At 40.7% G+C, this 16,260-nt stretch overlaps 1 protein-coding gene and 1 long non-coding RNA gene across 2 annotated transcripts in view; one reads left to right on the top strand and one right to left on the bottom strand.

Moving 5' to 3' along the window:
* LOC127527905 (macrophage mannose receptor 1) overlaps positions 1-4,228 on the bottom strand; it is a 183,967-nt gene extending 179,739 nt beyond the window's left edge. The window contains exon 1 of the mRNA XM_051928073.1: positions 3,967-4,228. Within this exon, the coding sequence (XP_051784033.1) occupies positions 3,967-4,015 (49 nt within the window). The 5' untranslated portion in view covers positions 4,016-4,228. The remainder of the gene's footprint in view (positions 1-3,966) is intronic.
* LOC127527909 (uncharacterized) overlaps positions 1-16,260 on the top strand; it is a 55,798-nt gene that overhangs the window by 33,008 nt on the left and 6,530 nt on the right. The gene's annotated exons all lie outside the window — the stretch shown is intronic.

The raw sequence follows: 16,260 nt of genomic DNA, 5'->3' as shown, positions 1-16,260 counted from the left end.
ATAAACGTGTGTTGGATGACATGAGCGTTTCTGCCTGTCTGTGTCTGAGCCAGTTTCTACACCTCCCACAGACAATATCAGGGTGCAGGGCTTGAAATGAAGATGTTACCGTAGATCAGTCAAGGAGCTAACCACTGCATTGCCATGCCTCCAACGTTAATTCGGCATAATGAAAATATGACAATTAACATTGTATTAATGTGTTAACAAATTCAAAGAGTATAAAGCAAAAGAGTGTTTAACACTAAGAGATTAATGGACACTCACTGACTACGAGTCAACATCACTGCAGTCAGCACTGAAGATACTCCTGTAAGCCTAACAGGAAATGCGTCGTTTGGAAATGAAACTCGGAACAAAAAACAGACTAGAATACTGGGAATAAATACTCTGTGGTGTGTGAAAATTGGAGGCAGCGGGGAAAAAACGTGTTAAAAAAAATGGACAAAAGTCTGCAGGACACAACATTCAGGTGCGTTTACAGTCTTAGTTAACTGTTTTAAAAGTTGTAGCATTTTTACATTTTTTAATCACTTCAAAAAGTTAGTTATTTAACACAATTTTGTTAATGCAGTATTTTGTAACAGTGATTATTGAATGTAATTACATGTATTTGTACAGTGCATAAAAATATATATCGTTAGTACCATCTCTCTATTATAATAAAAAAATCTTGGGTCGAGACGTGATTTTCTCAGAGACAGTTTAACGTCCTGCGAGACAAGGAAGTGAGACAAAAGGACAGCTGCTGTACAGGCTTTTAAATGATCGACATGCAGCGCGACATGCAGATCACGCAGCACACCACAAGCAGCAGCAGCAAGTCAAATGATCGAGCATAGAGGAGGTAAAAAAAATGTATTTGTTTCCCATTGTATCACCATTTAAGAGGGGGTTTCGGAGGAACGACCAGATCTGCTTAGCATGCGTTCATCCCCCCTCTTCACAACGCGAGAGGCAGAGATGCAAAGTGGCTGGCGTGTAGTGTGCCCCGTGGTGGGAGGGAGGGGGAGTAATTCATTCACTACAGCTTTATTACTGGCAAATGTCAAGAAATAAAAAATGAATGGAAATGAATGGAATGAAAATAACAATCTCTTTAAATTTAATATCCGGTTAACCAAACCTGGGGGTGGGTAAGTGAAGCGAGCAGGGGGCAGAGCCCCATTGTTTTACAAAATATCCATCCATCCATTATCCACCGCTTATCTGAGGTCGGGTCGCAGGGGCAGCAGCCTAAGCAGGGAAGCCCAGACCTCCCTCTCCCTGGCCACCTCCTCCAGCTCCTCTGGGAGGACCCCGAGGCGTTCCAGGGCCAGCCAGGAGATATAATCCCTCCAGCGTGTCCTGGGTCTGCCCTATGGCCTTCTCCCAGTGGGGCATGTCCGGAACACCCCCCCCCAGGGAGGCGTCCAGGGGGCATCCTAACCAGATGCCCGAACCACCTCAACTGACTCCTCTCAATGCGGAGGAGCAGCGACCCTACTCCGAGTCTCTCCCGGATAACTGAACTCCTCACCCTATCTCTAAGGGAAAGTCCACCCACCCTGCAGAGAAAACTTATTTTGGCCGCTTGTATCCGCGATCTTGCTCTTTTGGTCACTACCCAAAGTTCGTGGCCATAGGTGAGGGCAGGAACGTAGATTGACTGGTAAATCGACAGCCTCGCCTTTTGGCTCAGCTCTCTCTTCACCACGACAAAATCATTTTTACAAAATAATGAAGTTAAAAATGGCGTCCAAATAGAATAAAATTTCAATACACTTATGCATACAAGGTTTTGGTACCCTCCATGAATAGTCTTCATATTATGGGGTGCTAGTGAGTGTGCCATGGAATACCACAGGAGGAGATGTTTCACAAGATGGTTGCAGAGAGCTGGAATCTATATATCACGTAAACCAGCATTAGAAACATTTATTTTTATTGGTAATTTTTAACTGTCTCCCTTTTTGAACTCATTTTAAACTAACAGCCTGGATCCAATAATTCCCTACATAACATGCATGGTGGTTTATTGTTTATCTCCTGCGTTATGCCTTTACAACAGTTGATCACAAAAAGAGATCAATCATGTCACCTCTTATTCGTCTTTTTCTTAACTGAAAAGGTTGAACTTCTTTAATCTTTCCTCATAACTCATTCCCTGTAGTCCTGGAATCAGCCTGGTTGCTCTTTTCTGGACTTTTTCTAGCAGCCAGACACTAAGACTGCACATAGTATTCCAGATGAGGCTCCGCCAGTGCGTTATAAAGCTTGAGCATAGCCTTTTTGGACTTGTACTCTACACATCAGGGCGCTATATAACCTGACAATCTGTTTAGCCTTCTTAATGGCTTCTGAACACAGTTTGGAAGTTGATAGTGACAAATCAATTATGACTTCCAAATCCTTCTCATAAGGCGTACTTTCAATTTTCAGACCTCCCGTTGTGTTTTCAGATCTAACACTTTTTCTTCCCACATGTAATACATTACATTTAGTTACACTAAATTTCATCTGCCACAAATCTGCACACACCTTTATGCTGTCCAAGTTCCTCTGTAATGATTCAACAGAATCTGAATTTTCTGCCACTCCACCTAACTTGGTATCATCTGCAAACGTAATTAGCTTGTTACTTGCATTCCTATTCAAATCATTAATATATTATTAAAAATATCTGCGGCCACAGCACTGAACCCCGAGGGACACCACTCTTTACATCACCCAATTCTAATAAGGTTCTTGTGTTTTATTTAATTGTGTACCCATCTACAGTGCATGATACTACAGCCTAAATTCTAGCTTCTTTAAATATGATGACCAACCTTATCAAATGCTTTCTGAAAATCAACATAAATAATATGCTATACAGCACTCTGCTCGTATCTTTTTGTTGCTTCCTCATAGAATTCCAGCATGTTGGCAAAACATGACCTCCCCTGTCTGAGCCCATGCTGACTGTTCAGTAAAACTCCTGCTCTTGCCATGTGTTCCTGAAACCGTTCCCTTAATAATTCCTTTCATTAATTTACGTGTGATGCATGTTAAGCTTACGGTTCTATAATTACTTGGGTTTGCCCAGTCATCCTTTTTGTTATAATGGGTTAATATCCCATTTTCCAGTCCTTAGGAATTTCCCTAGTACACAAGACTTTTTAAGAATACACACCAAGGGTAAATATATGCACTCACTAACCTCCTTAAGCACTTGAGGATAAATAGTACCTGGTCCTGGAGATTTGTTTGATTTCAGCCTATTCAGTTTGAGCAGTACGGCTCCCTCTACAATTTCCAAATCACTTGGTACCTCCTTATTAGTCTCTCTTACTGCTGGAGGTTATGCTCTTTCTCACATGTGAAAACCTCAGAAAAATGCAAGTACAGAACATTTGCTATTTCACTCTCTGTATTTTTTCATTCCCCTTTACTATTCCTAATACATTTCACTTTCTCCTTAACTGTTCTTTTAACTGCTAAAATACAGAAAGAATCTCTTTGTAGCAGCAGGGGGGAGCAAGACATGATCAAAGTATGGACAGGTGAACCAGCACACCACAGGACCTACTAACTCTGATAATCGGATTTACACCAGGCCAATTTAGAAATGCTAATTCACCCGACCTGCTTGTCTTTGGAAATGGCACTGGCATGGGAAGAAGACACAAACTTCATAAAGACAACGATCGGGCACAAGATTTGTACCCAGAACACTGCATCTGTGCATGCATCACTAACCATTGCACCAACTATTGAAGAATGATATATTTTAGAATATGAACAGAGCTACCATATATCTGACAAAGCATGAATGTGTTTTAGAAGAAAACGTAAAAACGACTGGCATGCAAACTTAAGTTTATTACATACAGTACTTAAAGATTATTTTTAAATGCAGCAGTTAAGGACTGAGAAACACATCAGATTAAGTTCATTGGAGATGAAGGCAGTGAAAATATATGCATGTGACAAATAACTACATACCACAGCCAAGGAGCTTCAACAAAATGAAGACTAAGAACAGATTTTTCATTGTATTACTCCAGGTTTGTCTTCCTTCCAGATAGCCTGGTGCATCCCTTTGCTCTTCTTAGTCTGGTGATTGCTGAGGTGGTGCTCTGGGAAGCCCAGCCGCCACTCTTCAGACTTCTGACCATGCCCGGGTCAAGAGCTTCAATATCTTAAGACAGCATTAATGGAAAACGTACCAGGCTGTAAAACGCGACCTTGACAACAAACTCAATAATCTTTGTACACTGGCAACAAATAACTGTACACATTTACTCATATGTGATGCCCCATTCCTACCCATAACTGAATGCCACATGACAGCGTGATGCCCAAATTAGATTACCACCATTATTGTATCAACAAGGCAGTCCTTTGAACTCAGCTGATAAGATGTCTGTGTGAAGGTTCACAAAATAGGTGGTTAATATTCTCTTATGCAATTTGCTGATCACATTCAAAATGTGTGTAAGAATTAAAAGAAAGGCAATGCAACATTAATCCAAAACACACAAATAATCTTACAGTAAATTAGTTATTGATTTAATCTTTACATATTGATCACACTGATCAGAAAGTCTTTATATTAAATAATGAACTTTACAGTCAGAGGTAAATATGTCCAAAAAATGTGGTTTCACCTTCCCACTGCCTTCAAAGAATTATCTCCCCACAACCCAGGAACTAATCATCTGGTCCTTTTAAATCAATTAATTGTGAGTTTGTTTTAGATTTACAGAACATGTTGCAAAAAACTGTTTCTTTAATCATTCATAAATAGTCACAGGCACATTGCCTTTGAATTGCAGTTATTATTGTTCTCCAGTCTGCAGGATCAGACCAGTTTTCTTTCATTTAATTCATCACAATATTGTTAAAATAATAACATAATAGTCTCAAATCAGCTTAATCCAATTCATGGTCACAGGGAGAACTGAGACTATTCTAACAGTTTTGGCCAAGGTGCATGTCATTAGGGATGTGGGAGAAAAAAATCCCAATCAACCAATGGGAAGCCAGCATGGACAACAACCAAGCATGAGATTCGAACCCAGAACACTGGGCCTGTAATGTAGCACACTAACCACATTGCTAACCTGATAACAAGTCAATTGAGGTTATGTTTAAGCTACACAACTCACTATTGTGGCCTCACTTTAAGTACTGTGCACAGTTTAGGTCTTCACATCGTTACAATCGTGTTCTGTTTTTTTTTTTATCCCTTCTCACTAAACTCTCAAAATAATGCCAAATGTTTTTATTTTTCAGATAATTCATTGGAAGTAATAGTGCTACATGCAGAAGGTTAAGTTTGGAATATTTTTTATGTCTTTTTGGGATACCATGTTGTTTTTATTATGGACGTCTCCATCTAGTCTTCTTGCTATGCTCAAGGGGTTGGTGCCACACACCTTCTGGTCATCCAAAATTGCGACTGATTCTAATGAAAAAATGTGTCTGATTGTCTTTGAGTATTCTAGCTTTAGACCACTTACTTCATTTCCTGACTTTGAATTCTGGTTAGCATTTTGATTAAATATGAGAGTAGGACTGATCACCCCAGATCAAACTTAGGCTTGTTTATGAACATCCGTTGGTACCTAAATATAAACCAAATCTGCCACCGTGTGACAACAATATACACATTGCAGAAAAGACATAACAGCACTAGAAAAAGTAGAAAGAAGAGAAATAGGCTGATTGCAGGACTGGGGGGGGTGTGAACTGTGAGGAAAGATTGAAGGAGTTTGCTATGCACTGCATTTTTGTATTAATATTTTCTCTTAAATATACAGTATATGGTCCAAGTATATTCCCGTCTGGGAGATTTGAAAATTTGAAGAATAATGTTTATTTCTCATTTGAGGGTAATATTAAAAAGATGAAAATTATTACCATTGTGCTATGATGTCATCTTTTATTTGTTTTTGGCACCGTTCATCTGGAGATTCAACGTTGGATGTTTTCTTGACAATTGCCTCCTAGAATTCTTACAGACGGGCGACACATTTAGAATGGCTCAAATGTTAATTCTGTATCTGTGATTGATGGTGTGGCACGCGGCTGGGTGTGGTACCCAGCCGGGACGCCCCAGAGGACCGGTGGAAGGCTTATGCCTATTCCAGACCACGAGAGGGCGACCACCCTGGTGGCTTTGGGGACCATGGGTACAGAGCTTTGAAGCTCAGCCCTGTAGGGGCTCGTGGCCACTGCCAGGGGGCACCCCGATGCCTACGGAGCCCTGGACCTCAGCACTTCCACCACACCCGGAAGTGCTGGGGGGAAGAGGATCAGGGATACCCGGAGTGCTTCTGGGTGTGGAGCCGGTACTTCTGCCACACTGGGGAGTGCCAGTGGAAGCTCATCGGAATACACCTGTATCACATCCAGGTGTGTATATAAGGGGCCGCCTCCCTCCATTCGATGGCTGGAGTCGGGTGGAAGAGGATGGAGCTTGGAGGAGAAGAGAAGAGAAGAGGAGTGGAGTGGAGGCGGTCAGGCGGAGAGAAAGGCATTGTACTGAGGGCCCGGACTTTGGGGTGATTGGTGCTGTGGCACTGGGTTGTGCATGATCATTGCTGTACATAATAACTGTAAATAAACGTGTGTTGGGTGACAAAACAATGTCTGCCTGTCTGTGTCCGGCCCGTTTCCCACAATGGGTATAAACCTTAAAATGCATGTAAGAAAATTCATTCCTCTGTCCTCCTGGCAGTTAGGTTCTTATCTTCTCCTATTTGGTCTTCGATTTTTGATTTGCAATTAGTTTGATTTCTGACTTTGACCTTGGCTTATTTTGACTATGTTTATTTCCCGGACCCATTCCTTAAGTATACACTGTCTCACTCTGAGTCAGTAAAGAGTTGAACCATTTTTAGTCTAAGCAAACAAAGATTAAGAGGTGACATGATTGAAGTCTTTATAATCATGGAGGGAGTTAGTATGCTGGATCCAAGGTGTTACTCTAAAGTGAATTCTTCACCATGAGACAAGGACAAGGATGGAAAACTTGTTAAGACTAAATTTCACGCAAATGTTGGAAAAGTTTTCTTCACATAAAAACCACAAACACATGGAATAAATTACCAAGTAGCCTGCTAGAGAGAGGACTTTAGGTACCTACAAATCTCAACCCAATGATATTTTGGAGAAATTGGGTGAATAGGATTGGTGGGCTTAATGGGCCGAATGGCCTATTTTTGTTCAAATTATTCTGATTTTCTAATAAACACACTACTGAGCAATAAATAACAGTATGATACAACAAAAACATTTCATATACTGAGCAAATAATGTGTTGTGGCCTGCAGACACAGCCATGAGTTCAGCAACACATGCTTTTATTTTTCTATGGGAAACACTTCCAGGATCCTTTCCTACCAAGCACAATATTTATAATAAAGCACTTTCTTTTCTTCTTCTTATCTCTCTCTCTGTCTCCAATCCTCTTCCGGCAAGCTTCCTCCTGTCTCTGGCTCCTGGAGTGGTAACAGCGCTTTAATGACTGAACCTGGAAGCACTTCCAGTGGTCTGTTAGCATTATCTGGAAGCACGTCTGGGTGATGTGGAAGCTCAACGAGACAGGGCTCTGCAATCTCTGCAGCACCCCATAGCAGCATCCACAGAACCAAGAGGGCTATGCCACACTCCAACTCCCACTTAGCCCTGTTGGAGTCTGAGGCACCATTGCAACCCAGGGGTGCTGCCATCTAGTGCTCCAGGGGAGATAATGCCTGGTATATGTTCTCTACCCCAGTCCATTAAACAGGTGACCCAGCCAAGTAAGGGTTGTAAGCAACACTGCCCCCTGGCCCCCTTTTCAGCTTAGGCATATGGAGCAAAGCAGCCTGTCCTGCGATAGCAGTCTTTCTCCAGGAGGGGGAGTTAATGTAGTCCGGTCTGTGGCTCCGCACTGAAACAAACAGAGCAGAAAGCGTTGGAGAGACATGGTCTCCAACCACTTGCCGGATGGCGACACTAGTAGCACTGTTTACCCCGTCCTGGTGCCCACAACCTGTTGGGAACTTCTGTTTTGCCTCACGCCCAGCTGAGATTGCCTAATATCTCAACGCCTGTGGACAGAGGCCCTCCACCGCACGCGAGCACACAAACTCGCATATTGCAGTGTTTGGAGACCCAATCTTTTTCTTACGGGTCTCCTTCCTTCTTTGAGGTGCAGCAGCAGTCTGGGTCTCTCCATGAGATAAAGAGAGACCCTGTGTTGTCTGCACCCCCTTTGCCTTGCGTGCGACCACCGCCAGCTTGACAAGGGGCTGGGGAGCCTGGACACCAGCACTAATGAGCCACTGCATCTCTTCCAGCTCTTGATCATCATGCCCATGTCCACTGTAGGGGTTGTAGCTACTTGGCACCCGGTATTGTTTACTTTTGGAGACCCTTCACTCTGCCCCTCTCTTTTCTGTATGGTACCGGTCACTCACCTGTACCACTGCATCATGCTTAGTAGAGAATTCCGTAGTGAGTTTCCTTAGTGCCCTTGAAGACGGTGAAGGACTACCTTCGACCATTGTCTCGAGACCCTTGACTGTCCCCTCCAAGAGTCCAATCACCTGTAACAAGCCCTGCATGGGCTGGGGCACGCTTTCCAATGGTTTGATCACACACCGCCCCCTACCCCCATTGTGGAATCTGACCATCAGGCAGGGCAACAGGAAGGTTGTGGGCCACCCTCTGCTTTGGACTTCGCCCAGGTTCTCGGGGCAGGGGCAAACAGTGGGGCAAGGTTTCCATACCTCAAATCCATTCAATTCTGCACCACTTTCGTCCACTGGCCACAGGCGGACATCTGGGCTTTCTCCATCTAGGAGTTGTGCACACAAAAGATGCAAAACACTTGCAAGATGTAGTGGTCTAGCACTCTGCACTTACCCCCTTAAATAGCAGGTTCCTTCTTTGCAGATGGCCAGGAACTCTGCTAACTATGCCACTTGTGGCTTGTATGGGGTGCACTAGCTCCCCACACATGACACAGACAGATGCAGCCACAACTTCAGCAACACGTTTTTATTTTTCTGTGGGAAACAGTTACCAAATCATTTCCCACCAATGCAGCACACTATTTTTAGGCAGTTTTATTTCTTTTGTACATTACGAAATCCTCTTTGAAAGGGAGCACATGTTTCTACTGTTTTTATTTTTTCTTTATATCCAGCCATTTCACCTAGGTCATGTATGCAGGAGTCAGTATTAAATAAATAGTCACCACACAAGGAGTAACTCTGGTTGGAGTACCAGCTGCACCACATGGCTCTCGTTTTGAATGACTTGCCCTGTGGACTTTTTGCTATTTGTGGTATGATAACACATCAAATGTACAATCTCATAAAAGTGGCCTATTAGACATCTGTTCTGATTGGGTCCTACCCATTACCAACCAATCCAAACTCCTATTTTTCTTTAAGAAAATGGTTTTTGATGAGGTCTGATTGAATAGGTTCATAATTATGAGTCCTGAGGTAGGGTTTGGAATTGATGTAAGTGTCTGTGTGTTGGGGAAATATTTTTCTGGTAATAGACCCTTTTTTCTTGCATATGTAAAGGCACCTTGTGGTGTAGCGGGTCCACGGCTCACGTCAAAAAGGCCACTTTTTAAATAATCACCACTCTTGCGGCTTAGAGAGGGAGCATGGTAGTGTGGCTGGGGCAGTTCCCGGATGATGGTTGTAGTAGTGTGGCTGGAGCAGTTCCCGGATGATGATGGTCCTCACTTAAGTGCACAGGTGAGGAGTCGTCGCTGCCAGGAGCTGCTAATTGCCACATCTGATCCACATCCCCGTAATAAATAGAAGCGCAAGGTGGCTAGGAGGGAAGAGAGAAAAGATAAGAGAGAAGGACAGAGGTTAAGGAAGAGGAAGGCTGGAGAAGTGGGGAGCAGGTGCAAGCGAGTGACAGCAGGCTTGCTTGAGCATAGGCAAGCAGCTGGAAGGAGAGCCCTCAGAGAATGTTTGGCCGACACTCAGGGTGGATGGATTGGGTCACTCCTGCTAAGCTTTTCAGAGGAGCAGGAGTGACCAGGATCATGGATGGCTCGCCGCGTAAGGCCAAGAAGGCAGCGGCAGTTGTGGAGGCTTTGGGCGTGTTGAGCCACAGCATGAGTGCCCTGGCCACTGGGGAAAAGAATCCCAAGTCTCGGTCCAGCTGGAGCCCGACGTAGCCAGGGATCGGAGGGTTACTGGACGACTTTTGAAGGAGCTGCATTTTGCTGGTAGGGCGACTCCCCTTTTGCGGGGCCTGGAAGAGATAAGCAGGGGAGTAGCCGGGTTAAAGAAGTATGCATCGGATTTTTTAAAGAAAGACTGATTCCAGCCATTATTTTAACCTCGTTGTTTTTAAAAGGATGTATTTATTGGATTTTAACCTCCACGGATGCACCTCTGTTTTAATAGATTATTTATTTAAAGATTTGTGATGCATTGCACTTTAATTTGGACACTTTGCTTTCGTTGGTTTTAATAAAAGCACTTTGCACTTTTTGCACCATCTCCTTGCTTCATTGTTGATGTCTTCACTGCCTAGCTCATCAGTGACATTAACGACTGTGTCGGGTTCAGAACTCCCAGAAGCCGGATGGGAGCATGGAGTGGAACCCGCATCGTCATACACCTTTGTACGTGTTGTATCCACATACTTGATTTTGTTAAACATACTGGAAAAAAGCAGCTGAAGTTTCTATCCAACACACTCAGGATGACATCTTAGTTTTATCTAATTAAGATTTACTGAGAAATACAACTTTGTCAAAATAAGAGCTTCTAAATCTGAAATCAATCATTTCTTGAGAAGGTGGGAAAGTGTCTTTTTCCAGGTAAAGAGGTTACAACACTTACTTGTGGAGACATTTTCTTGATCCAAAAAGAGGACAGTTGAGATCAAGAGTCCAATCTAATAAGTAAAGTACATCTTTCATGGATAATGATGTATGATAATTATTTGGAATGCTAAATTCTCAGACGGATATTTTGCTTTACCAATCTATCTATGCCATCATCCACACCTATGATCAAAAAGAGTGGAATGATAAAGTAACAGATATGAACAAAGAACCGTGTAAACTGGAGTTGTATAACTGTCAGGTGAATGCAAAAACCACTTAATACATGCACGGGTTATGTGATAATGCAATACAATGTGAAGCTGAAAATTTTCCCAAAACATGGATTAGAGTTTAAATATTACCAGAAACTATATACAGCTTTCAGTTAATTCAAAATGCTGCTGCAATTATCATTCCAAGAACTAGAAAGTATGAACACATTACACCAGTTCACAAGTCTGAACACTGGCTCCAAGTTAAGCTTAGCGTGGATTTCAAATGCCTCCTTTTAACATATAAAGATATAAATGGCCAAGATCGTGCTTAACTATCTGAAATCATCTTTACTTACAAACCACAGTGTGCATTAAAATCTGAAGATGCAGACCTATTAAAAATTCTGAGGATTAACAAAATAACAGAGTGAGGTGAACATTTTAATTCCAGGGCTCCGAAGCTGTGGAATGCTCTGCCTGCTACTGTAAGAGATGTTGTTTCGGTCTCAGCTTTTAAACCCCAGCTGAAGAATCACTACTTTCTCTCTATTATAAAAAGAAATCATGTCCCCTGTCCTGATAGTCTGCGATACGTGATAATCTCGAAAGACATTTTAAAAACCCGTGAGACATGAGACGTATGGGTGTGGGCCAGAAATAAAAGACAGGTATTGCTTTTACAATGCCACACAAGACCAGGCAGTGAGCCATCATTTAAAACAAGTCAACAGACCTCGAAGCTAGCAGTTGTTGGATTGCTTTTGGCAGGCAAGCATCATGTGTTCCCAGCTCTTAAAACAACAACATGCGACAGGCAGAAGAGGCAGCTAGCAAGCAGCAAAAAGACAGCAAATGATCCAAAGGCATATCCTTAGCATACATTCAGCCACAACACCCTTCACAACACGAGCAGTATTATATGTCTGGGAAGAAAGAGATGTAACCTCACGCGGGGAAGGAAATAAAGAAATAAGTATTGTTTTTACAAAAGTTTTTAAAGTAAAAGTGAAAATAATGCATATGTAACAATTCACAAGAAAATAACAATCTATTTAAATTGTAGATTGCCTGCCCTAAGGTAAAGTCATCCCTGATGAATGGGGACGTGGGAATGAGGGGTCCTTTCATCGGATTAGTGCTATTTCAGATGTGGAATGGTAAAATGGGGAAGGCAGCTTGATGAATGAGGTCTCCAGGACTTAAAACAAATCCAAATCATATTATGTGATATCATCTAATGTGAAATTCTACTCCGTACTTCTAGAGTTTTTATTTTTATACTGTATTGAGGATTTATTCTGTTCTATATATTGTACTGTACGGCTCAGAAATAAAAGACAATGAGTAAAATGACAAAGTAGAACTTCATAAAGACGTTTATAAACATTGGCGCTAAACACATGCAGAGCAGGTTAGAGACTATGAAACCAAGGAAATTAGAAAGGCTCAAAAAAAAAAAAAGCAATGGCACTATACACATGTGGAAAGTTAAAAGGATATGAAAGTAGGAAAATTAGAAAATATAAAAAAAGAAAGTAAAGATCACAGTAGCGCAAACAAACAAACTGCCTCATTTAACTATGCACCAGTGTAACTTACCTTAACACTTAATTCTACTTTATTCACATAATTTTACTTATTTATTATGTTCTACTATACTGTTATCTTTCATATCTTTCAATCTATGACTTTTTGTTAATCTAACTGATATTCTTCTAACTTTGCACAGTTTTTGATAAGCGGATGAGGATGCATTTCACTGCGTGTTTTCCTGTATGACTATGCATGTGACAAATAAAGAATCTTCAGAATTTCAAAAAGGGAGTTTACCGCACATGTATTTATTGGTTACTTTGTTCATGTATATATATTTATCTGTCTGCTTATTTAAAAAGCTAAAATTACCCCAGGAGTCAAAAACGTTCTGTCTAGCCCTTGTACAAAAACCTAGACAAAAGCTGGGGTATGACCTTGGTAACCCCATGTACCTTTGGATAGCACGACTTTACAGACAGGAGTCCAATGCAGAATTCTGCTTACTTTTTTACTTTGTAAAAAAAAAAAAAAAAAAACATTAACTGCTGATGATGTAGATCGTTTTGTCTGTGCTGAAATTCCAAACAGAGAAACCTGTCCTGACCTCATTAAAAAGATTCAGCATATTGGGACTCGCAAGATTACAAATATTGTTTTTACAGAAGTTCTGAAATAAAAGTGAAACTAATGAAATAGCAACAAGTCAAAGAAAAAAAAATCTTAAACGTGTGTATCCGGAAAACCAAACACATGGGTTGGCGAGCGAAGCAAGCAGGGGGTGAAGCCCCCTAGTAGTCTAAAATACCCTGACTAGAGCTGCTGATTAGCTGTGTTTTCTGCATTTCTGTTTATCAGTCATTTGTACAAATATGTAAGAAATTTACATTAATTATAACCCATTAATAACCCGCCTCCATTCTGTATTTCGTCTCAGTATCCTGCTGTGGCACTTGGTGCCACTGCTCTAAAGCCAAGCTGTTCTCATTCCCATGAAAAAGGTATCTGAGATAATGGGAACACTGGAATCATTGAATGGAAAGATTCTGCCATCAGACTGGATAACTCACCACTGACTCTAATGAAGAATGCCCAGGAAGAGGTTGGTGGGCAGTTGGCTGAAGTCTCCAGGACTTTGACTGTGTCTAACTTTGTTTTTGTTGTAATTGAGAGTGGACCCCCAAAATGTTTGTTTTTTCAAGAGATGCTGCAGACTGCAGTTTTTGTTTTCCTCTCCTCTATTGACAACTTGCCATAGTTCAGTTCTATTGGTGTTAATTGGTTTTAACGTGTGTTAACTACTTTATTTGCCTGCCTGTTTAAATAAATCAATGTCTATATGTGCATTCATTATGAAATTAGTAATTTATAAAATTGCTTTCATTTTACCATAGAATTTGTCACAACACTCTGCATCTGCACTTATTGAAGGGCACGATAAAAAACTAAACTAAACCGAATAAAATTAGAAAAAACATTTTACTTTTGAGAAGCAGCACAGTCCTCTTAAAAGAAATACACTGTCTGAGCCTCTGTTGACTTATTTGATGTCTTTGAATATATAAGGGACTACTTCATATTGGGTTCTCTGAGCACATAGCTCCCCAAATGGGGTAGAGAAGAGTCATTGAGACTGAATGAATATGAAATGTAATGTTAAAAATATGTTTGACTGAATGGCATCTCATTCATTTTAATGTGATTCATAAAATCAATTAATCTTTTTAAATTAGCAAACAAGACAAAATACATTAGGGAAACTTGACTGTACAACCAAATCCGAATCTACCAAAGCAAAGAGAGCCCAGAATGATGGCAGAGTAATTTGTAATTTTTTGGGGAAGCAACATGTGTGAATATAAAAAAGGGAAATGGTTTTATATCCACCATTCAAATCTGTTTCCTTATTTATATAATCTCGCTGCTGACACTTCCATTCAATTACAAATTACCAATGACTAGTATTATTGTTATGCATTTAATTCAGAATTATTTCAATCTGAAAATCCTAGAATGTCTCCTTAGACTGCAGTGACATGAAAATAACTTGTTTGTTAATAGCAACTCAACTTGAATGTCATCTCAAACAACTTAAGATCCAGCTCAAGTCACTGGAATAGTTGCTGTCATATACTGGTAGTATAAAGTGTGAAAAAAGAAGAAATACAGAAAGCTTAAAATGAAGACATTAAAGGAAAATTTCTGAGCATACATCAATTTTCTGCAATGTTCATGCAGAGATCTTGGCAGCAAAAGAAACAGGGAAGGAAACCAGCTCCAAAGTTAGTATATTGGAATAAGTAATAATAATAAACACAGATAAAGATCAGGCTTTCAAAATGATTTGCTAACATTTAGTTATAATTGCAAACTTTTAACCTCCTCATATTTCTCTGCCAAAGTCCAATGTATATAGTCAAATAAAACCATAAAATATCTATAAAATCTAAAATAACAAATAAACACATCATATGTTGTGTTATCCTTTAACTTGTATGACTTGCACTGGTGTCTGGTCCATAATGCCAAAGACACAGAAAATATCTCAATAAGCTGAATGACCCAAATTCTCAAACTGGATCAATCCTGATTAAAGAGGGCAGAAAATGGACTGCTGGAGAACCTTCTGCTCATTTTATTCAATACAATACCTGAAACATGGCATGCAAATGTTTGGTTTTTATCCTCATTACTTATTTCATCTTGGGCATGTGTCAATTAAAAAATAGTGTTTATCAGGTTATTAGGCTAATATACCTCATGTATATTGTTTTAACATTTCAGTTTATAAGATTTGTCAAGACAAAGACTAATTTTGTAGAAAGATATTAAATATCACCTAGAATAATTAATGTAGAATTATACATGCAACAACTGAAAACATACTGTACTGAAAATATTTAATAATGTGTTAGTTAACATTCAATAAGAAATGTATTTTATAATGTAAAAATTAAATTTATATTGCATTGATGTCAACAGTCGTGGAATGTTTTGAAAGAATTGCTGCTTAGCATATTAAAGCCAGCCTCCATCCCACCTTCGACTCTCACCAGTCTGCTTATAGATCAAATAGATGCTTGGAAGACACCACCAATACAGCCCTCCATAAGGTGATGAGCCATCTGGAATACTTATGGATGCTATTTGTTGATTAAAGCTCGACGTTTAATACAAGCATCCCTAGAATACTAATCGATTAGTTGCATAACCTGAACTTTTCCCCCTCCTTCTGCACTTGGATAAAGTGTTTCCTCACTGGCCAACCACAAACAGTTAGAATTGGGCCCCACAGCTCCTACACCCTCACACTTAGCATTGACTCCCCTCAGGGCTGTGTACTGAGCACTGTACACTTATGACTGGACATCTAATTACTCCAGCAAAACTATCATCAAGTTCACTGATGACTCCACTGTGGTAGGTCTTATAGCCAGAGACGATGAGTTGACATACAGGGATGAGGTGCAGAAGCTGTCAGTGTGGTGCTCCAGAAACATTCCACACACATAAAACTAAACAGATGGTCATTGACTTCAGGAGGAACAAAGCACAGCCTGCCCCACTCTACTTCAAAAGGGACCTGGTGGAGAGGGTCACCTCCTTTAAGTTCCTAGGAACTTACTGTACATTTCTGAGGACCTGAACTGGACAGCAAACACTCTGGCAGTGGTCAAAAAGTCCCAG

Source organism: Erpetoichthys calabaricus, chromosome 5 (genome assembly GCF_900747795.2).
Source record: "Erpetoichthys calabaricus chromosome 5, fErpCal1.3, whole genome shotgun sequence".
Classification (NCBI taxonomy): domain Eukaryota; kingdom Metazoa; phylum Chordata; class Cladistia; order Polypteriformes; family Polypteridae; genus Erpetoichthys; species Erpetoichthys calabaricus.
This window is presented reverse-complemented; position numbering and strand designations above follow the sequence as displayed.